At 41.4% G+C, this 23,005-nt stretch overlaps 1 protein-coding gene across 3 annotated transcripts in view; it reads left to right on the top strand.

The window, feature by feature from the left end:
• Window positions 1-23,005, top strand: part of LOC132868377 (amyloid beta precursor protein binding family B member 2) — an 89,219-nt gene that overhangs the window by 9,214 nt on the left and 57,000 nt on the right. For all 3 annotated transcript variants that reach the window (XM_060901216.1, XM_060901217.1, XM_060901215.1), the window contains exons 2-4: window positions 4,777-5,803; window positions 6,898-7,073; window positions 7,252-7,377. In XM_060901216.1, coding sequence (XP_060757199.1) covers window positions 4,795-5,803; window positions 6,898-7,073; window positions 7,252-7,377 — 1,311 coding nt within the window. In that variant the 5' untranslated portion in view covers window positions 4,777-4,794. The remainder of the gene's footprint in view (window positions 1-4,776; window positions 5,804-6,897; window positions 7,074-7,251; window positions 7,378-23,005) is intronic.

Here is a 23,005-nt window from a genome sequence, read left to right as displayed (position 1 = left end):
TGACTTCTCTCGGTGCAGGTGTCATGCATATTATTCAGTCTTTGCGGGTTTTATAACAGAGTTGACAAGAACAATGGGACGGATTTTAAAAAAAAATGATGACTGAAATTTCACAGAATACAGAAGATAGACTTTCTGTGCAGTTGGTTTTATAACAGTTAATAGAATAAGCCCCAAAAAACAGATTGTTAGACTGAATCACTTCATGTTTATTCGAGTTGAATGGATGAATCAGAAGTCGAAAACAGCCAGTAATGTGGGGGGAGGGGTGGGAGTCGTTTCGTTAATGTTTTATGGATAAATTGGGTCTAAAATGTACATCAAGCATCGATGAAAGTTTGTCATTATTTGCATTATTGTTCAAAACTGATTTAATAAAGATTTCTTTTGTGGAAAATAACAAAAGGTTTATCTCGGAGACGCGAAATGTGTCCTGAATTCAAGAAAGGTCCATTTATTTATTCGTTAGTTAGTTAGTTAGTTAGTTAGTTAGTTATTCCATGAAATTGAGTCATACGTGAGCTGATAATCGACAAGGTGCAGACACCGAGATTGAGCGGAATAACCGTTTTATTCTGTCCATATTCACTGGATTTGGAGAAACGAAGCATTTTTATTCATTTTTATTTTTTGCAAATTCGAGAAATAAAAACTTCATACTGACCATCAAATACTTTTAATCCATATTTTGTTGCTTTTTTTGGGGGGGGGGGGTTCAAGTAGAGTTTTTTTTTTTTCGTTCTTGGTTGGTTCAGCAACACGCGCTGCCATTTTTGTTTTGCTCCACTCACGGTATATGAGCTGATATCCTAATAGGGTAGTCACCAATCAGAGCACGCGATTGCTCATATCCAGTGAATGTGGATCTCATCTCATTATCTCTAGCCGCTTTATCCTGTTCTACAGGGTTGCAGGCAAGCTGGAGCCTATCCCAGCTGACTACGGGTGAAAGGCGGGGTACACCCTGGACAAGTCTCCAGGTCATCACAGGGCTGACACATAGACACAGACAACCATTCACACACCTCCACATTCACACCTACGGTCAATTTAGAGTCACCAGTTAACCTAACCTGCATGTCTTTGGACTGTGGGGGAAACCGGAGCACCCGGAGGAAACCCACGCGGACACGGGGAGAACATGCGAATTCCGCACAGAAAGGCCCTCGCCGGCCACGGGGCTCGAACCCGGACCTTCTTGCTGTGAGGTGACAGCGTTAACCACTACACCACCGTGCCACCCTGAATGTGGATCGAATAAATAAATATATATCGTGTGTGTGTGGTGTACTGTAAGGAATTAAATGAATAAAACAGGGCATGATATCAGAGGAAAAGATGATCCAGTAGTGTGCTCTGCCAAAGCGATCGATGCCTTCAAATTCCTTCAAGGTCATTGTACTGTAAAAAAAACGACGTCAGAAATATTATCCTGTGATCACTTAGATTATCGCAGCTATTTACAGTCATTCCCTCACCAACCATTTTTTCTCTTTCTTGAAGTTAACAGGACAAAACACTAAAAAAGGAAAGAAAACATGTTCCAGACACGTTCAACATCACCTCGGAGAAAACTTCACCACATAAACAATTGCATGTTGTTGTTGGTTTTTAAAAAAAAATTGATTCATGTGCCGCATCGACTCCAAATTCCCTGTTTTGTTGTTACTATAGACGTGATGACGTATTGAATGAGAGCATGAATATAAAACCTGTGATTTTCCTTATTGTCAGAACCGCTGTTGAGCTAAGGTTAAAAATTAAACAACATCTGACCAAGCAGAGAATCGAGAATTCAGCAGCGCTGTGGGATTTTCTACAGTATTCTCACTTGCTCTGTGTTCAGAGATAAGATCCGTCTCATGTGAAAACACTTTCACAGTGATGTCTCAGCAACCTGCTGATGAGAACATGTACCAGTAAACATACAGTAAAACGCTCGTTATATCACAAATGGAAACAGGGATCCTTTCAGTGTTTGGGTGAAAGTGAACATGGTTAGCTTGATAAACTCAACTAGCTATTGCTAGTTAGCAAAGCAAGCTAGCAGCTAGCAAATGTCAGGTAAACTTTACTGCAGATTTTATCGTTTAAGCGCTCTGGCTCAGCTGCTAGTGTTATGAAAGTGTGTTAACATGTCATGAATTGCATTATTTTATGCTAATTAGTGCTACATCGGGGCGGCGCGGTGGTGTAGTGGTTAGCGCTGTCGCCTCACAGCAAGAAGGTCCGGGTTCGAGCCCCGTGGCCGGCGAGGGCCTTTCTGTGCGGAGTTTGCATGTTCTCCCCGTGTCCGCGTGGGTTTCCTCCGGGTGCTCCGGTTTCCTCCACAGTCCAAAGACATGCAGGTTAGGTTAACTGGTGACTCTAAATTGAGCGTAGGTGTGAATGTGAGTGTGAATGGTTGTCTGTGTCTGTGTGTCAGCCCTGTGATGACCTGGCGACTTGTCCAGGGTGTACCCCGCCTTTCACCCGTAGTCAGCTGGGATAGGCTCCAGCTCGCCTGCGACCCTGTAGGACAGGATAAAGCGGCTACAGATAATGAGATGAGATGAGATGAGATGAGTGCTACATTGGGCTGAAGAAGTGAAAAGAAAGGCTAGTCGTGAGGCTACCACAAGTGTGGCAATGCTAATAAAGCTAATCTTGCAAACTAGCAACATGTCCAAGACAACAGGTCTGCTTGTGTGTGTGTGTGTGTGTGTGTGTGTGTTTATAGGGGTGAGGAAAATGCTGCAGCGATAGCGCTGTCTCATCACCTTGACCAAAGCTTGTCTCAGTCCACATCTGCTGAAAAACACACTTTCCACCAGCATGGCTCACACAGATTTTATGTATATACTGTGTGTGTGTGTGAGAGAGAGAGAGATTGTGTGCATGTAGGTGTATATATACCATACATTTTTGTTGAGATTGTACTTTCATTGGTTTGCTGACTTGACAGTCTTTCACGAGGTAAACAGTAATTGAGCCTTTTTATCCCACACGTACGTGTATACACACACACACACACACACACACACACACACACACACGTGCACACACACAAATGGATGAAACAGAGTTCAACAACCAACAACGAGCAGTGCACGAAATTCACCTCGGTAAAACAAAAAACGTGCCACACTCTTTAAATTAGCAGTGTCACTATGGATAGACCTACATTTAAGACAAAAAAAAAATTCAAACAAAAACATAAATCGACTCATCCAACATCCAAGCATCGCTAGATGATAATTTCTGAGAAAATTAGCAAGCTAATGTATTTTTATGGCGGCACGGTGGTTTCACCTCACAGCAAGAAGGTCCTGGGTTCGAGCCCAGCGGCCGGCGAGGGCCTTTCTGTGCGGAGTTTGCATGTTCTCCCCGTGTCCGCGTGGGTTTCCTCCGGGTGCTCTGGTTTCCCCCACAGTCCAAAGACATGCAGGTTAGGTTAACTGGTGACTCTAAATTGCCCGTAGGTGTGAATGTGAGTGTGAATGGTTGTCTGTGTCTATGTGTCAGCCCTGTGATGACCTGGCGACTTGTCCAGGGTGTACCCCGCCTTTCACCCGTAGTCAGCTGGGATAGGCTCCAGCTTGCCTGCGACCCTGTAGAACAGGATAAGTGGCTACAGATAACGGATGGATGGATGTATTTTTACGGCCTGCAATTGGCATCGTGAATGTATGAATTGACAGTTTGCAGGTGTAATGCGTATGTTTGGCCATGTCCCCCCCAAGACTTTTGTACCCATCCACCTGGCCACACCCGCAGGCCGATGGAGTCGTCCACTTGACCCCTCCTCTAATAACGTGGCAATATTGAGAAGATGCAATCAAAACCTTGAATTTGCAGCGCAGTTCGTGTTCAAGAATTGTGACTTGGAAGTTGTTGGCGCAAATTGCGGTTTGTAATCGTAGCATAAACATTGTAGAGGCATAGATTCGGGTAAAGTCTGATGATGGTCTTAGCTTCATGAAGTGATGTTGACTTTTGGAAGACCAAGAACTTCATCCACAAGCTGACTTCAGTGAAACTTGTACTTTTTGGATGCAACAAGTTAAAAATTGTCATGGATACATCTGTCTGAATTGCCTGCAATGCTCATGTGATTGTTCAAAGACCTCCGTTTCATTTTACAGCACAGTGAAGAGTCAGAGTGGCCTCATTTTTTTTCTCTGATATGTGTATATATGGCGGCACGGTGGTGTACTGGTTGGCGCTGTCGCCTCACAGCAAGACGGTCCGGGTTCGAGCCCCGTGGCCGGCGAGGGCCTTTCTGTGCGGAGTTTGCATGTTCTCCCCGTGTCCGCGTGGGTTTCCTCTGGGTGCTCCGGTTTCCCCCACAGTCCAAAGACATGCAGGTTAGGTTAACTGGTGACTCTAAATTGACCGTAGGTGTGAATGTGAGTGTGAATGGTTGTCTGTGTCTATGTGTCAGCCCTGTGATGACCTGGCGACTTGTCCAGGGTGTACCCCGCCTTTCGCCCGTAGTCAGCTGGGATGGGCTCCGGCTTGCCTGCGACCCTGTAGAACAGGATAAAGCGGCTAGAGATAATGAGATGAGAGATGAGATGTGTATATATGGTCCAGACACATTATACTTTCACCACCATTGTACAGAGCCAGATAAAGCCCGTTGGTTACCAAATTAAGCTCTTAGTGAGCAGCAGTTCGCAAAGATGTGAGGACTTGCCTCAAATGTCTGTCATGTGACACGGGAACCCGAGCTCGTGGGTAGGAATTGGAAATGTACAAAATTAATTTTGAATGCTTTTTTTTTTCCCCTCGAAGTTGGCCAACCAGACGAGGATGTCGCTGCACAAACCTGCCCTCAGACGTAGCGCCTCTACGTTAGAGTCAACCAATCGCGGCAGCCCTTTCGTGACCCCGCCCACATCTCTCAACCTTCGCACTTCTCTCAATCAACAACTGGGCCGTGACATCACAAGGGGAGGAGGTTCTGTGGAGACACAAGGTTCTGCTGTTCCTTCAAAGAACCGCCAGAAATACGCTTTGACCAACTTGCAGAATGCTATGGGGCAGGATGGAAGTCCTGTCCCTGGAAGGGTTAAACCCGTTCCGACGAAATCTGCCTCTTCCTCTTCCCTCTGTTCTTTTTCTCTCTCATTCTCTCCGTCCAACCCCAAACTGGCAAAAAATGGCACCAATCTCCAGCTGAAGGAGACTCAGTTCGATCTCAGTCGAAAAGACACAAACCGCAATGACATCACGGCTGAGTGTGGACGTGATTGGCCAGACCCCTTTGCCAAAGATGGCGAGAAGAACATGCCCTTTAGACGACGGACCAAAAGCTTTTTGGAGTATCACCGTGAAGAAGAAGAAGAAGAATCTCCTGTGAAAGAAATCCAGACACAGGATGAAGAGAAACCATGCTTGCCCAAGCTGGAGGTCCAAAACTGGGCCAAAGAAAATCGGGTGGAGGCTCATCTCACACTGCCTCAGAATCACCTGCTGCTTCTGGCCAATGAAGAGGAGGAAGAGCACCAGAGCCCTGTGCACACTCACCTGAGCCCCGCCCACACTCCAGTGAAGTGTGTAAAGGAGGACAGAAGCAAAGACGGTGGGCTGAAGGTTATGTCAAAACCACATTTTGCAGGAGAAAGAAAAGAGACTCCACCCACTTCCCTGCCGATAGTTCGGTCTCTGGTCCCACCCAATTCTCTGCCCATGGCCCCACACGCTGTGGCTCACCAAAAAGACAAACAGGTGGAGGAGGAAGAAGAGGATGAGGATGATGATTCAAGTTGGACAACACTGTCTCAGGAGAGTCCGTCTATCGAGACACCACAGGAAACAGGTGAGCTCATCCTGCTTCAGTCCATTTATTCATCTTTCTGTCTATCTGGATTTGTCTCTACCCATCTATTTATCCATCTGTGTTCCACCTTTTTGCTTTATCTGGTGATCCAGTCATCTTGAGGTCTGTTATATTTGTTTGTCCTCCTCTTTATCCATCCATTTCTGTCCATTATTTCATCCAGCCATCCAACTATTTGTACGTATATTCATCCATGTCTGTGTCCAAACATCCATCCATTCCTTTATTGATTCCATCCATCAATCTGTCCAGTGTTCCTTCCATCCACCTGCCCATTCTATGCATGTCCATCTGTCCAAGCATCCATCCATCCCTTCATCTATATACCCATTCATACATCCATTATGCCCATCTGTCCAACCTTCCTGACATCAGCCTGCACATTCTGGCTTATGTCCATCCATGAATCCATCTTTTCATCTGTACGCCTGTCTATCAATCCACCCACTAATCCATCCATCCATCCATCCATCTCCCAACTACCCAGCTACCCACCTATCCATTCCTCGACCTACCCAGCCCCTTTACATACAGACATCTGCCCATCCATCCATCCATCCATCCATCCATCCATCCATCCATCCATCCATCCATCCATCCATCCATCCAGCACCCATATGTCCATCTTGTCATTCATCTGTCAACATGCATGTCCATTCATATGTCCATCATTTTATCTACATGTCCATCTGTCCATCATTCTATCCATTCTTGAACGTCCCTTTCTTTTATGTCTCTTCAGTCTTTATGTCCATCAATTTGTCAACCACAACTATCATTTTTTAAGATCAGCAATTCCTTGAATGCTCGACAGCTTGTTTCTGATTCATTTCACACATCCTACGTCTGTTTCTTATCACCTCTCTCTGAACATGCACTTGGAGTTTCTGTCCGTATCTCTTTGCAAATGCATGCGTTTCTTTTTTCGTCAGCTGAACATAGTCTTTTTCTTGAAGCGTAATTATGCTACCATGACAACACCGCAGTGTATGAGCACATATACTGTGTATATATATATAGACATGCTATAAGTGTGTTTATTCTGTGTGTATGTGTGTGTGTTTTGGTTGCAGGTCCGTGTAGTGACTCAGCGCTGCCCCCTGTGTGGCAGAAGGAGGATGATGTGGTGTCTGATGTTTATCTCTGGCACAACAATGCGCAACAGGATCAAAATGTCACAGAGAGCAAACAGAACCAGGAAGGTGGGGCAAGTTCGCTGTGTGTGCCCTCCTCTAAGACTCAGTGTGAGGTATACACACACACACACACACACACACAGACACAATATATCGGGAAGTGAAAGAAGGGTGGGCGTGGTCAGTCTCAAATTGTATTGATATCAATCAAAGATATCAACTTTTAAATATAAACCCATGAAATGCACATCAGTGATTTGTGTGTGTGTGTGTGTGTGTGTGTGTACACAGAGGCCTAGTAGTATCGTGTCTGACAGTTCTGTGGAGCCTGTACCTTCATCTGCTGCTTCTTCACCCTCCTCATCCTCACTCTGCTATGAAGTGACGACAGGCAGCTTCCTCAATAACAACTACCTGGTAACGCGCTCACACACACTATACATGACGACTGATCAACCACTTGGCTTCAACTTAAACTGAGTGCAGCTGCCTTTCTTTCTTTTATTCTTTTAGCTTTTATTCATTTTCTCCTCAGAGCCTTGACATGATTATGGATAATTAAAACCTTTAACCTTTCTTTTATCCATCGATCACACCGAGTGTCTTGCCAGTCCTATCCTTCCTTGAAGAAACGCACCTGATGACACTTTACAGTTCCGTGATTACACTGGAAATAGAAACACTGTCTAATGTGAGGTGCGATTGTGGGAAAGGATCCAGTCGGGATGTTAAACCCATCAACCTGGACCGAGACTGGAGAGTTCATAGATTTCCTGCGTCCACGAATCAGTCATGTCTGGCAGGAAATAAGTCATTAAAGGCCTGTGCTATTGATTGGGGCTGTTCCTGTGAGTCATGGACCAGACAGAAAGCTGAATGAATGGATGGATGGATCACGTAATGTGAAATTAGATGAGTTGGAGGGATGAGGGTCTGTAAAAGCATGAAAGCACTGATGAATTTAACATTAACGCAGCTGCCGCATGGTGAAAAATCGAGGTTTTCAAGCTCAAATACTGTTGATGTTGTATCTGATTCCACAGCATTGAAACTCTTGAACGCTGTGCTAGTGATGTCATTCAGTGGATGAAATATAATAAGTTGCCATGTAATACCTCGGAAACTCAAGTCCTACATTTCACGTCTCGTTATTTTGAAATCGATGCCATGAAGCATGTCATCGTTGGCGAGTCCGTGAAGGAACCAACACGTAATTCGGGTGTGATCTTTCGTCATCATCTCAAGACGTCGTCCCGTGTTAGTAATGTCTGCAAATCGGCCTCGGATTCTCGAAGACAAATTGGTCAGATCAGGTGATACCTTGATTCTGCTTCAACAGAAAAGCGTGTCTAAATTATAATGAATTCAAAACTCAGCTGCGAGGTTCGTTACTGTGAAGAACAGACGTGATCAAATTCCTCCAATTCGATTTTCACTTCACTGGTTGACAGTGAAAGAGAGAATAATTTTTCATATTTTGTGAAGGACCTTTAAAGTACTCAATGGACTGGCACCGTCCTACCTCTGTGATTTGCTGGTTGTGCAGAAGCCACAGTGGACGCTATGCTTTAACAACACCATCTGTCTTTCTACGCCGCGTTACAGAACTGAAACGTATGGAAAGCGTGCTGCGTTTTCATCACGTGCACCAAGGTTTTGGAAGCAGCTTCCACATACTTGAAGGAACTTAAAAAATATAGAAATTTTCAAAAGACAACTTCCGACTTTTCTTTTTGATTGAAATGTGTGATTTATATTAAAGGTAGACTGCCTTTCAGATTTTTCAAGTGTAGGTCATAAAAAGAATTTTCCCCAACATGCAACTATTTTTGTTTCGTGGATCGAAAGCCACTGAAGTCGAATCGCAGACTCCTAATTTTATTCGTTTTTTAAAATGGAACAATTAATGAATTTAAGGCCACGTGGTCCTAAATTCTCCGCTATTTTTTCCTGCTTCACCATGACCCAATTCAAGATCCTACGTCATGCATTACGTGGTGGGCTTTCCCCGTTCGCGCGAGGCATTGTGGGATACAAATTTGCAACAGGAGAGAAAAATGGACGTCGTGAGCGTGCGATTGAAACGTGAAAGACCGACTCCAGTAACGGAAAGAAAGCGAGAAGAAAGGACGTTATGTTTTATACGAAGGAAAGGAAACGCAGGACCAAACTAATAAATATCGGTGGTCAGCGAGCACCTCGGTGTGATCAGTTGTTCGTTTAGCGACAGAATGATGGAACCGTCAGCGCGTGGTCAACGGTAAACCTGCGCATGCGCACATGGACTTCCTCTGTCTGCTTGACTGCGCGAAGCGAGCGATTTCATGCACATTATTTGTTTTAATCCCCTCAAATTAAAAAAAACTTCCCAGCCACAGAATGGCCTGATATTTTGTGAGATATTACAGAAATAAACATATAGCGTGGATTTACAAAATTTTCGGAACACTTTTCTCAGCAACTACAAATTACAACTGCTTGATATTTGGTACCGAGCTTCAGCTTGGGGTTCTATACCATGCGTACCGTTTTCAGGTCTGTCGCACATCGACTTCCTGTTTACCGACCGACTGTATTTACGAAACACGTCGGGTGGATTTTGACGCTGTTTCAAGAAGCAAAACGTGATTTCAGAATGCCAGTTTACCAGGATGCTGTTTGAAACCCCTGAGGAGAGACACTGCTCTTTAGTTCCTTGTTTCAGGGTTAATTATTTGTTGAAGTCAACATTCATAATAAGTGTCCTGTTCCTTCGATTGCTTGCGTTCTGATATGAGCGGGGGGAGGGGGGGATACATACGTGATCGTTTTGGAATGCACGAGAACTTATTATTGTTTGCTCAGTGTGAGTTTATTCAGAGTTTAATCCAGAGAAATGGAAATACGTTGATTAAAGGGGAACTGAAGTCATTTTTAAACTTGCTTTATTTCTTAATTAATGTGTTATTCACTTACGTTTTCGGTTTTAGTAACCTTATATCGTGACTCGTATTGGCAACTAATTGCAATTAAATATTATACTTATCGGCCTCTTCGGCTTTTAGCCACTGTTGAATTAAGCTTGTTTGGTCCACGGCAGGCGTCACTTATCCATGCGATCTTCACGAGACTTGTGCGAGCCTTCGAAACGTGAAGTGTCAGCCAGGTGTCAGTGCCGCCATTTTGAAAACTGTTTTCCAAACGAAATATTGCACAGAAACGAGTTTAAATGACGGCGGCACGGTGGTGTAGTGGTTAGCGCTGTCGCCTCACAGCAAGAAGGTCCGGGTTCGAGCCCTGTGGCCGGCGAGGGCCTTTCTGTGCGGAGTTTGCATGTTCTCCCCATGTCCGCGTGGGTTTCCTCCGGGTGCTTCGGTTTCCCCCAAAGACATGCAGGTTAGGTTAACTGGTGACTCTAAATTGAGCGTAGGTGTGAATGTGAGTGTGAATGGTTGTCTGTGTCTATGTGTCAGCCCTGTGATGACCTGGCGACTTGTCCAGGGTGTACCCCGCCTTTCGCCCGTAGTCAGCTGGGATAGGCTCCAGCTCGCCTGCGACCCTGTAGAACAGGATAAAGCGGCTACAGATAATGAAATGAGATGATATGAGTTTAAATGACGATTACTGCTGACTTTTTTTCAAACTTTTCTGATTGCTATCAAAACGAACAAAACTTCCAGCTTGACTACGTCAGCATTCGAAAGAGGGCGCGCGCGTCTTTTGACAACGTTGGCAGATGTTGGTCACTTTGATTTCCGCTGGACGTTTTACTTCCGTCCTACGATGTCTCGCACAGGTCTCGACGAATCTCGTTTACGCCCATTGCTTTGACATATTTATTTATTTATTTCGCACTTAAAAAAATAATAAATACGTAACAGTGAAATATAAATGAGATATAACAGTGCAAGGGAGGCCAAAAGCTTATGCTTATATAAAGGCCTCCCTTTATCAACTTATAACAATTTAGATAATCAATTAAACAAAAGAAATAAATATAGATAATGAATAAATAAAACATTATCAAGAAAACACAGTACAATAAAGAATTTACCGTAACATGGGTAATCATGCATGGATATAAATTAAATGTGAAGTTTCCAGGAGTAAACAAGGAAACACAAACCAAATTAGAGAAATGTCGGAATATTTATAAAATCAGCTTTAGTATGACTCTTAAATATAGCAAAAGAGGGACACAACTTTAATGTCTTATTCAAGTTGTTCCAAACCGTGGGACCCCTGTACATGATTGTAAATTGTCGTTGGTTAGATCTTGCATTAATTGGCCTTAGATAATTACTTTGTCTTGTCTGGTGGCTGTGAATATCTGAGTTTGATAAAAAAGTATCATAGTAAATTTCAGGAAGGCAGGGACATTTATGTATTATCTTATACATCAACAAGCTAGTTTGACGTCTGTTTATGTCGTATATTGTCAGTATCTTTAGCTTTTTAAACAACGAAGCACTAGGGAAAGTGAAGGAAACTTTTAAGGCTATTCTAACGTACCGTTTCTGAAGTACAAAGAGTGATTTAAGTGATGTAGAGTACGTACTCGCCCATACAATATTACAGTAGGATAAGTAGGAATAAACAAGACTATGATACCAGTATATTAATGTTTTAGGGCAGGGGTTTTCAAAGTGTGGGAGAGTCAGCCCCCCCTTGCAATTTTTGTTGTTGCTATACTTAATGTTCCATTCGTATTTTTAAAAAAATGGTTGTTGTACACATTTTTATTTTTTTCTTTTTCACATTTTAAACATCTGTGCTTTTCTTTTTAAAACATCTTGTTTTGCACATTTTAAACATCTCATAGCATCGTTAGCTAGCACCTCTTGGCAGACAACACACTGTGGCAGTGGAGCATCTTCAGATCCAGTCCATGAAAATCCAAACTGTAAATAATCGTGGTCATACTTCCTTCTTTTTCCAGTCCCCCAGGATTCCGCGGGCCTTTTTTGTGATTGTTGCGGGCTAAAATGTCTGATGTTGCGGGGGTTTTTTTTCCAAAAAATTGCGATGAAAGTTGCGGTGTTTTTTAGGTTTTTGTTGCGATTACATTGCGGGAGGAAGTGAAAGTTGCGAGAAATTGTTGCGATTTTCTCTTTTTGTGATTAAAATTGAGTGATATGTTAAATATTAAGTTATTACTGAAAAACTATTGATTAAAAAAACAAAGACACTGAGAAATGGCCCTATAAACAACTTTACCAATATAAAAGATTACCAGGACTACAAAAATGCAGAAAAATAGGCTTTACTTATCCAAATGCACCTGTTGGTTCAAAAGTTAAAGTGCATAGAACCTCACAGCACAACATGAAGTTACCTTAAAATATAATATAAATGCCTCAGATTTCATGTAAGAAAAAAACCCTATTAATACTAGTACTGTGTGCAGGCAGTCTCTCCTGAAGACTAAATTAAACAATAATTATAAACTAATAAAATAAATGGCTCAGGCTTCATAGAAGAAAAAAAAACAATTTGAACAGAATCTCACAGTATGATGCTGAAGCTGCCTAAACAATGGAAAATAAAATACCATTTTGGCAAAAATGTTGGCATCCATTAATTTCTTGTATTAAGTAGAACAGGATAAAGCGGCTAGAGATGATGAGATAATGTAAAGTGCACACAGTCCTTCACTGTAAACATAACACACTTTCAGTAACAGAATTTAAGCCTATATAAACACTGACTCGCACATCATGCAATGTTGCCAGATACTGCTGATGGTTTCCAGTCCAAAATATGTTCAAAACCCTCTAAAATGCACTTAAAACCGCCCAATCTGGCAACACTGCGCACATGCTGCTTCTCTTGAACATAAACACGGAAGTAAGGCGGAAGGTAGTTTGTCAACGTCACCTCAAGATGACACCAATGATTGGTCAAATTTGCGGGAAAGTTGCGGTGATTGGATATAATTGCAACACCGCCCTGAATTCGCGGGGATTGGTTGAATTTGTGTTGAAGTTGCAAATCGCAACATCGCGAAATCCTGGAGGCTCTGTTTTTTTGCTTGGCCCAGACTCTGTCTCCTCACTCACTGTAGCTTTAGGTACTAAAAATTGATCCATTTTGTCTCTGGTAAAGGCTAGCTGAAGTTCGCTAAATGTCCGCAATAGTAACTTATTCTGGTTTACTTTTCCTCACGTTGCGCCCCCCCTGAAGAACTCTGGCGCCCCCCAGGCAGGGGCTTCAAAGTTTGGGAGAATAGCAGGGTACAAATAATTTACAGCAGGGTGCAAAATGGTAAAATGTCTGCCAGCGGCAGACATAATGCACGCAAAGTGTGCAGGGATAGATAGATAGATAGATACATAGATAGATAGATAGATAGATAGATAGATAGATAGATAGATAGATAGATAGATAGATGCAAGTACGAATTTTTCATGGGGCAGGATGGTTTGGAACAGGCCATCTAAAATTGGGATAACATTTACCCGGGATGGGTATTTGAGGCGGGTCGTCTAGCTTAAGCTTGATTAGCGTTGTTACGCACGCCAGTGTTTCCCACAGAAATTTTGGAGACTATGGGGGCAAGCCATGGGGGAGGCGCAGGGGTTGTTTAAAATTGAGTGATATGTTAAATATTAAGTTATTACTGAAAAACTATTGATTAAAAAAACAGACACTGAGAAATGGTCCTATAAACAACTTTACCAATATAAAAGATTACCAGGACTACAAAAATGCAGAATAGGCTTTACTTATCCAAATGTACCTGTTGGTTCAAAAGTTAAAGTGCATAGAACCTCACAGCACAACATGAAGTTACCTTAAAATATAATATAAATGCCTCAGCTTTCATGTAAGAAAAAAACTATTAATACTAGTACTGTGTGCAGGCAGTCTCTCCTGAAGACTAAATTAAACAATAATTATAAACTAATAAAATAAATGGCTCAGGCTTCATAGAAGAAAAAAAACAATTTGAACAGAATCTCACAGTATGATGCTGAAGCTGCCTAAACAATGGAAAATAAAATACCATTTTGGCAAAAACGTTGGCATCCATTAATTTCTTGTATTAAGTAAAAAAATACGTTGCCAGATACTGCTGACGGTTTCCAGTCCAAAATATGTTCAAAACCCGCCAAAATGCACTTAAAACCGCCCAAATTGGGCGGGAAACCGCCCAATCTGGCAACACAGGTGGCAGTAATGGCTGCACTCATGTCGAGGATTTAAACACAATCTGGCAACACAGGCGGCAGTAATGGCTGCACTCGTGTCGAGGGTGTAAACACATTTGACACGGCAACGGACATACATGACATAGTGGATGTAATTTACGTTCACAACTTTTTTTGCTGTCAGAAATATTTAATATTAAATTTTGTGACTCGACTGACAATAGCCGGCGGCATAACAAGCCATAGCCGGCGATTTGCCGCCGGTGACCGGCTACTTTTGAGACCGCTGCCCAGGGGAGGCGTGCCCCACACTTTGAAAAGCCCTGTTTTAGGGGATAAAAGATTTCCTACTTTCTGTATAATCCCTATATTCTTATAAATCTATTTACAAATGAAATCAATATGATTTTTCTATGTTAATTTTTCATCTCTTAAAACGCCTAGAAAACGAGTGTGAGTCACTTGAGTAATAAGGTTATTTAAAAATATCTGAACGTTTTCCTTCGAATATTTTTTATTCTTACCTGCAAAAATTATTAAATTTGTTTTTGTAACATTCAAAGACAATTTATTTGTTTTAAACCACTTATTTACTTTGTCTAGTTCATTATTCATGATAGTTACTAAGGTGTTGAGATCCTTGTGAGACATAAATAAATTTGTGTCGTCTGCAAATAAAAGAGTAAATAGTTTTTGTGATACATGCGCTAAATTGTTTATATAAATTAGAAACAATAGGGGTCCAAGTCTAGATCCTTGAGGAACACCACATGAAATTGAAATTTGACGTGAGTTGTATATGCCATGAGTAACATATTGTTTTCTGTTCGAAAGGTAATCTTTTAACCAGTTGTGAACTGTGTTTTGTAAGCCATACAAGTGTAATTTGTCAAGTAATATTTTATGGTCAACAGTGTCAAAAGCTTTTGAGAGATCTAGAAATATACCTACGGCGTACTCGTTGTTATCTAAAGCTTAAGTTATCTTATTAATTAAACATACAAGGGGCATATATGTAGAGTATTTTTTGCGAAATCCATATTGATGAGAATAAAGAATATTATTTGTTTTTAAATGATTTAAAATCCTTTTGTAAATTAATTTTCCTAAAATTTTGGAAAATGTAGGTAAGATGGATATGGGTCTATAGTTCGTAAAGGTGTCTGGATCTCCTGTTTTATATCAGGGTATTACTTTGGCTATTTTCAGTTCAGTTGGTACAGATCCCGATGACAACGAAAGTTTAAAAATATGAGTAATTGTTTCCAAAATGGAGGAGATATTTTGCTTGAACAAAAGTGCACAAATTTCGTCATGACCTGGGGCTACATTTTTTAAATTCATGATAATATCATGGATCTCCGAAGAAGTTGGCTCTTCAGAAGAGCTGATTTGTGGATAGGAGTGCTCAAAATATTCCATAGGGGAACAATCGGTCTTGTCAATTTTATTTGCAAGAGAAGGTCCAATATTCGTTAAAAAACTCGTTAAATCTATTAACTATATCTTGTGGATCATCTATATAGGATTCTCCGTCACAAAATTTGTTAAGAATAATATTATTAGGTTTTTTTCTATTAAGAAGTTCATTGATTGTTTTCCAGGTTTTTGATATATCAGAGGATGCAGCTTTGAACTTTTTGTCATTATAATTTCTTTTAGACAAACGAATAAGGGAATTGTACTTGTTCCGAGAAGTTGTTTATAATTTTTTAGGGAGGTTGGAGTTGGGCTTTTTATGTACTCCTTATAAAGTTTGTTTTTTTTAATAGACGATTTCAACAGACCAGTCGTAAACCATGGTTTGTTGTCATCCAAATTGCAGTTTAATTTACATGTCATTAGAGGAAAACATTTCTGTAGCAGTTCGTATGGGTGGGTGGAGCACAGAAGGACGGCAGGCCAGAACTGAGTTCAGAAAACTCTTTTATTTTCACTTTTCAGTGCAAATTTTACTCTCTCAGCCACACACGCACGCACGCACACACTCAAGTCGTCGGGTTGGGGAGAGAGCTCCCTCTGCTCTCGCTGTCTCTCCTTAAATAGGGCGCGGTCACTGGGGAAGACACACAAACACATTGATTGACATCAGGTGCAGTGATTCTGCCACTTACCTTCCCTGACTCCGCCCTCCGGTCACAGACCGACGCTTGACCACGCCCCGCTGCCACAATTTCATAAAGTATGAATGAAAAATTTTACTGAAATGACTGAAAGCAGTATTAGCATTGGTACTGTGGTATATGTCATCCCAAGTTTCATCGTTTAATAGTATTTTAAATTTGTTTTTATTAACACTGTTGAATTTACGTTGACTATGTTTATGGCATTTTATTTTGTCTCCGTCAAATGGTTCTTTGATATAAAAGATGGGAAAATGGTCAGATATATCAATGACTAACAGGCCTGATACAGATGTATCATTCAAAGAGTTCATCATAATGTTGTCTATTAATGTAGCTGATTTATTTGTAACCAGGGCTTTGAACCGGTTCAAGGAACGAAAACGAAAACCGGGAACTTTTTCTATTTCACATGGAACAGAAATGAAACCAGAAACTTTATTATTTTTTATGTTCCGGAACAGAAACGCTTATTAAAAATAATGGTAACCGGTTAATACCGGTTTTTATTTCGTTCCTCAAAGTTTCTGTAGCCTACAAATAGTCATTCTTCTCCTGCGCAAGTTTCTATGACCCGCTGGGGTTCACTTCCTGTGTGACGTTCGCTGATTGAATGGAGAGAGCGGGAGGGTGGACTACGAGTGAGTAATTGCATTACGGAGTGTCTGAGCAAAGAAGAGCCTGAACGATGCAACCTCCCTATTGGCTGTTTGTAAAAATGTATCAATTGTTGCCCTTCCCACGGGAATCATCGCGGGCTCGAGAGACGAGACCTGACGAGTTAGTTCGTTGGTAGCAGAACAAAATGTCTGGACACAAATCGGGTTTTCAGAAAAGGAAAGAAAATAAACGGAGGGTCGAAAATACAAAAAAGGAGGCAGAAAATGCAAAACGAGTTTTAAGGTAGGACAAATGGTTACTTTTCTGAGGCAGCCCGCCGTGGCTGCCTTTATTTATTATAGCCCATTTAGTTAAAATAGTTGATATAAAATGTTTATAGTTATAGTTATGTGATGGTTGTCCTGATTTAGACTGGTGTTTTTTTTTGTGGGGGGGGTTGCGCGATGTTGCACCCGGGTCCAGATTAGGGCAGAACCGGCCCTGGCTACATTTCAGGTGTAGTTTGTTTTATGTATGTATGTACTTGCATAGATGTGTACTTGGTCTTCCAATATGGCGCCTAACAAAATCTCGCGGCGCGGTGACGTCATGCGGTAGCCCTCTATAGGGCCTGACTAGCCTTTGGTAACACACTAAACGAATTATCTTTCATTTTTGGCACTTTTTCTGTTTGTGTAGATGGGAAGACATACTGAGAATCCAAATCGCCAACATTTGAAATAATAATTGTTTTGAATTATTTCTTGTCTTATTTAATGAAGGTTGTAATAGAATTAGCCTACATTTGGCTTAAGCTGGATGAGACCGAGACATAATTTTATAGCCATTTGTTAAACAGCTGACAGGGAACGTAATTAACCGTTCCGGGAACGAAATTTTTTTTGTTCTAACCGGTTCGGGAACGTCTATTTAATGGTGGAACCCAAAACCGGAAACGTTAAAATTCCGTTTCTGTTCGGAACGAACCAATAGGAAAAAAATTCCGGTTCAAAGCCCTGTTTGTAACTCTAGTCGGCTTTGAAATGGTTGGATAAATACTCCAGGAAAAAAGAGTATTAAGAAAATCAGCTGTTAGCTGATGATTACCACTTTTAAGAAGATCAATATTTAAATCACCTAGTAGTTGGCAAGTTTTACCTTCCTCATTAACGATGTCTAGGCTTACTGAAAGGTTACTAATAAAGTTTTGTATGTCAGTGGCAGGAGGTCTGTAAATACAACCCAAAATTATGGTTTTTTTGGGGACAGAATGAAGATATTGGAATTTCTATGAAAAGGGATTCAGTTTCACCTTCTAAATTCATATTAAAGTGCCATTCCACCACTGGATGTATTCTTTGGCATAAAATACAATATATTTTATGACAACATGACTAGACAGAGAAATCTTTTAGCTTCAAAATGATATATCAAACATAATTTTTTGACAACGACAAGTATATTAATTTTGCGACCAAAGTCACCTACCCTTTTAATTTCCGCGCAGTAGTGAAACGTGATGTCATCAGCAGGTTCCCCTTCTTGTGTACCACGTGTCGGTCTATTTTTAGACCAGGAAACCCCCAAAGTGAGAGAGTCATTTCTCCTCGTATATGGGGGCCAAAAAAATTGCGAAAAATTTTGAGTTAATCTTTCAGTTAGCTAGATTTATTGGTATTAGCTAGATTTATTGGTATTATTTTTATCGCGTTCTATCCGCCATTGCTGATAATATGTGCCACGTCACACGTCACGTGGTACACAAGAAGGGGAACCTGCCGATGACATCACGCGCGGAAATTAAAAGGGTAGGTGACTTTGGTCGCAAAATTAATATACTTGTCGTTGTCAAAAAATTATGTTTGATATATCATTTTGAAGCTAAAAGATCTCTCTATCTAGTGATACCATTTATATATGTTGTCAAAATATATTGTATTTTATGCCAAAGAATGCATCCAATGGTGGAATGGCACTTTAAGGTCTTTTCTTTCTAAAAATTCCAAAATTTCATGAATAAAGTGGGACACTCCGCCACCTACTCTATTTGACCTGCAGTGGTGAAATGAAACATAATTTTGCAAGTCATACATCTGTAGAGGAGCTTCCGTAAGCCAAGTTTCCGTTAGACCAATTACAGAGAAGTCATGTTTAAGAGTGGATATGTAATGAGTAAAATGGTAATAGTTTTGGGGTAAACTCCTAATGTTTAAATGGAGAATAGAAAAAGATTCCGTATTATATGTCTTTTTTTCACACATACACTACCGTTCAAAAGTTTGGGGTCACCCAGACAATTTTGTGTTTTCCATGAAAAGTCACACTTTTATTTCCCACCATAAGTTGTAAAATGAATAGAAAATATAGTCAAGACATTTTTCTGGCCATTTTGAGCATTTAATCGACCCCACAAATGTGATGCTCCAGAAACTCAATCTGCTCAAAGGAAGGTCAGTTTTATAGCTTCTCTAAAGAGCTCAACTGTTTTCAGCTGTGCTAACATGATTGTACAAGGGTTTTCTAATCATCCATTAGCCTTCTGAGGCAATGAGCAAACACATTGTACCATTAGAACACTGGAGTGAGAGTTGCTGGAAATGGGCCTCTATACACCTATGGAGATGTTGCACCAAAAACCAGACATTTGCAGCTAGAATAGTCATTTACCACATTAGCAATGTATAGAGTGGATTTCTGATTAGTTTAAAGTGATCTTCATTGAAAAGAACAGTGCTTTTCTTTCAAAAATAAGGACATTTCAAAGTGACCCCAAACTTTTGAACGGTAGTGTATTGTTAAAAGAGTCTTCGGAATGATATATACATTGATTGACCGAGTTCAATACTGTGGAGCGGTTACAAAAATTAATATCTGGATCCCAATTATCTGTATATTTCATTCCATTTTCAGTGTCCAATATAAAGGGATTAAAGGCCATATTTGAATAGTCATATCTATCATTCATGGCATGTTATAGATCTACTTACACACAATGAATGTAGTTCAAGTTGGAAATACACTTTACGACATTTCCTGATTAATATTCTTTCTGATGACAAGTCGGTCGTAGCTGATCACAGCATACTCTCCTCGTTGTCTGGCCGCCCTCATCTGCGGCAACAGCTCTGCCCGTCGTTTGCGAATTTGTTCCGAAAAATCCTCATTTATATAGATGTTAGTATTCTTGAGGTTGGATCGGGCTCTGTTAAGGATCAGTTGTTTGTCCTTGAAACGGAGTAGCTTGACCACGACTTGCCTTGGGCGAGGGGAGTCATTTCTGAAGGGACCATTCCGATGAGCTCTTTCTATTTCGATTGATTTCGAGTCTAGCTGTAGTTTTTTCGCCAAGATGTTACGCACTTTCACTTCTGTTTCGACCCATGTTTCCTTGTTGTCGTCCTCTATGCCGTCTATGACCATGTTGTTTCTTCTGCTCTGGTTCTCGAGATAGTCCATCTTTTTCTCCATATCCGGCATTTGTTGAGACTTGTCATATGGACTGATATACGGTTGTGCTTATAAGTTTACACACCCTGGCAGAATCTATGATTCTTTGACCATTTTTCAGAGAATATGAATGATAACACAAAAACATCTTTTCCACTCATGCTTAGTGGTTGGGTGAAACCATTTATTGTCAAACGACTGTGTTTTCTCTTTTTAAATCATAATGACAACAGAAACTACTCAAATGACCCTGATCAAAAGTTCACATACCCTGGTGATTTTGGCCTGATAACATGCACAGAAGTTGACACAAATGGGTTTGAATGGCTACTAAAGGTAACGTCCTCACCTGTGATCTGTTTGCTTGTAATCAGTGTGTGTGCATAAAAGCTGAGTGAGTTTCTGGGATCCAGACAGACTCTTGCATCTTTCATCCAGCCACTGATGTTTCTGGATTCTGAGTCATGGGGAAAGCAAAAGAATTGTCAATGGATCTACGGGAAAAGGTAGTTGAACTGTATAAAACAGGAAAGGGATACAAAAAGATATCCACGGAATTGATAATGCCAGTCAGCAGTGTTCAAACTGTGATTAACAAATGGAAAATCAGGGGCTCTGTTAAAACCAAACCATGGTCAGGAAGACCAACAAAAATTTACGCCAAACAGCACAGAGACGAGCCTCAAAACTTCTGGAACAAGGTAATTTGGAGTGATGAGACCAAAATTGAACTTTTTGGCCACAACCATAAATGTTACATTTGGAGAGGTGTCAACAAGGCCTATGACGAAAGGAACACCATTCCTACTGTAAAGCACGGAGGTGGATCGCTGATGTTTTGGGGATGTGTGAGCTACAAAGGCACAGGAAACTTGGTCAAAGTTGAAGGAAAGATGAATGCAGCATGTTATCAGCAAATACTGGAGGCAAATTTGCACTCATCAGCCCGGAAGCTGCGCATGGGACGTACTTGGACGTTCCAACATGACAACGATCCAAAACACAAGGCCAAGTCAACCTGTCATTGGCTACAGCAGAACAAAGTGAAGGTTCTGGAGTGGCCATCTCAGTCTCCTGACCTCAATATCATTGAGCCACTCTGGGGAGATCTCAAGCGCACAGTTCATGCAAGACAGCCCAGGAATTTACAGGAACTGGAGGCTTTTTGCCAAGAAGAATGGGCAGCTTTACCATCTGAGAAAATAAAGAGCCTCATCCACAACTACCACAAAAGACTTCAGGCTGTCATTGATGTTAGAGGGGGCAATACACGGTATTAAGAACTGGAGTATGTAAACTTTTGATCAGGGTCATTTGGATGTTTTTTGTTGTCATTATGATTTAAAAATAGAAAACACAGTTGTTTATCAATAAATGGCTTCACCCAACCACTAACCATGAGTGGGAAAAAAGTTTGTGTGTTATCATTCATATTCTCTGAAAAAAGGCCAAGAAAGCAAAAATTCTGCCAGGGTATGTAAACTTATGAGCACAACTGTATTACATAGTGTATTTCCAACACTCATAACTTGTTCTAGCAGTGAGAAAATAGCGATCAAGAATGCATTCCGATATTTAGCCTCGGTCACAACCGGCCGTACGTGCTCCTACGGCCGGTCTACGTGCAAAAAACGCAAGAAATGCACGGAGGGTGCACGTGAAACGCATGGAGGGCGCGCGTGTGACGTGCTGATTTTCGAGCCATAGACTGGCCGCAGGGCGGCACGGTGGTGTAGTGGTTAGCGCTGTCGCCTCACAGCAAGAAGGTCCTGGGTTCGAGCCCCGGGGCCGGCGAGGGCCTTTCTGTGCGGAGTTTGCATGTTCTCCCCGTGTCCGCGTGGGTTTCCTCCAGGTGCTCCGGTTTCCCCCACAGTCCAAAGACATGCAGGTTAGGTTAACTGGTGACTCTAAATTGAGCGTAGGTGTGAATGTGAGTGTGAATGGTTGTCTGTGTCTATGTGTCAGCCCTGTGATGACCTGGCGACTTGTCCAGGGTGTACCCCGCCTTTCGCCCGTAGTCAGCTGGGATAGGCTCCAGCTTGCCTGCAACCCTGTAGAACAGGATAAAGCGGCTAGAGATAATGAGATGAGATGAGACTGGCCGCAGAGGTTCTTTGTCATGTCAAACAAACTCTACGGGCGCCTACGTTTTTTTCAGGTTGCAAGACAAACTTACGGCCAACGCGCGTCTTTCTCCGTGAACAAAAAAAACGCAGCGATTTGGGAAACGCCAAAAATCGCACGGCCAAAAAATCGTACGTCCGGTTGTGACCTAGGCTTTTAATAAAATGAGAAATAGAATTTTGAGAATCAAAAATTTGCCTTCAGTTCCCCTTTAAATCGAGTCGTGAACGTATTTCAATTGAAGAAAGCTTGTCGTTTTTGACCGAAGAAAATGTCAAAGTATCACCAAGGGGATGGTGTGATGTGCAAAAAAAGTGTTCAGTGTTGATTATTTCAGGGATCCCCCCCCGGCTGTTCACACTCCATATAAATGCAACAAGAAAACAACTGAAAGAAAGAGTCTTAAAGGTCATAGGTCAGACACTCACTATGCATTCTCAGGATGCCATTTTCGATTGTTTTCAAATTTCTTTGTGACATGAAAAACATCGATTATTCATATCCAGCCATTCCTACCACATACCGTCTCGTATTGATGTTGCTTCAAATCCAGATGTGTCCATGCTGTTCGTCAACACCATGACGAATGGGATTGGTTTTGCCTGATTTCAATCTCGTTCT

Source organism: Neoarius graeffei, chromosome 20, assembly GCF_027579695.1.
Source record: "Neoarius graeffei isolate fNeoGra1 chromosome 20, fNeoGra1.pri, whole genome shotgun sequence".
Taxonomy (NCBI): Eukaryota; Metazoa; Chordata; class Actinopteri; order Siluriformes; family Ariidae; genus Neoarius; species Neoarius graeffei.
This window is presented reverse-complemented; position numbering and strand designations above follow the sequence as displayed.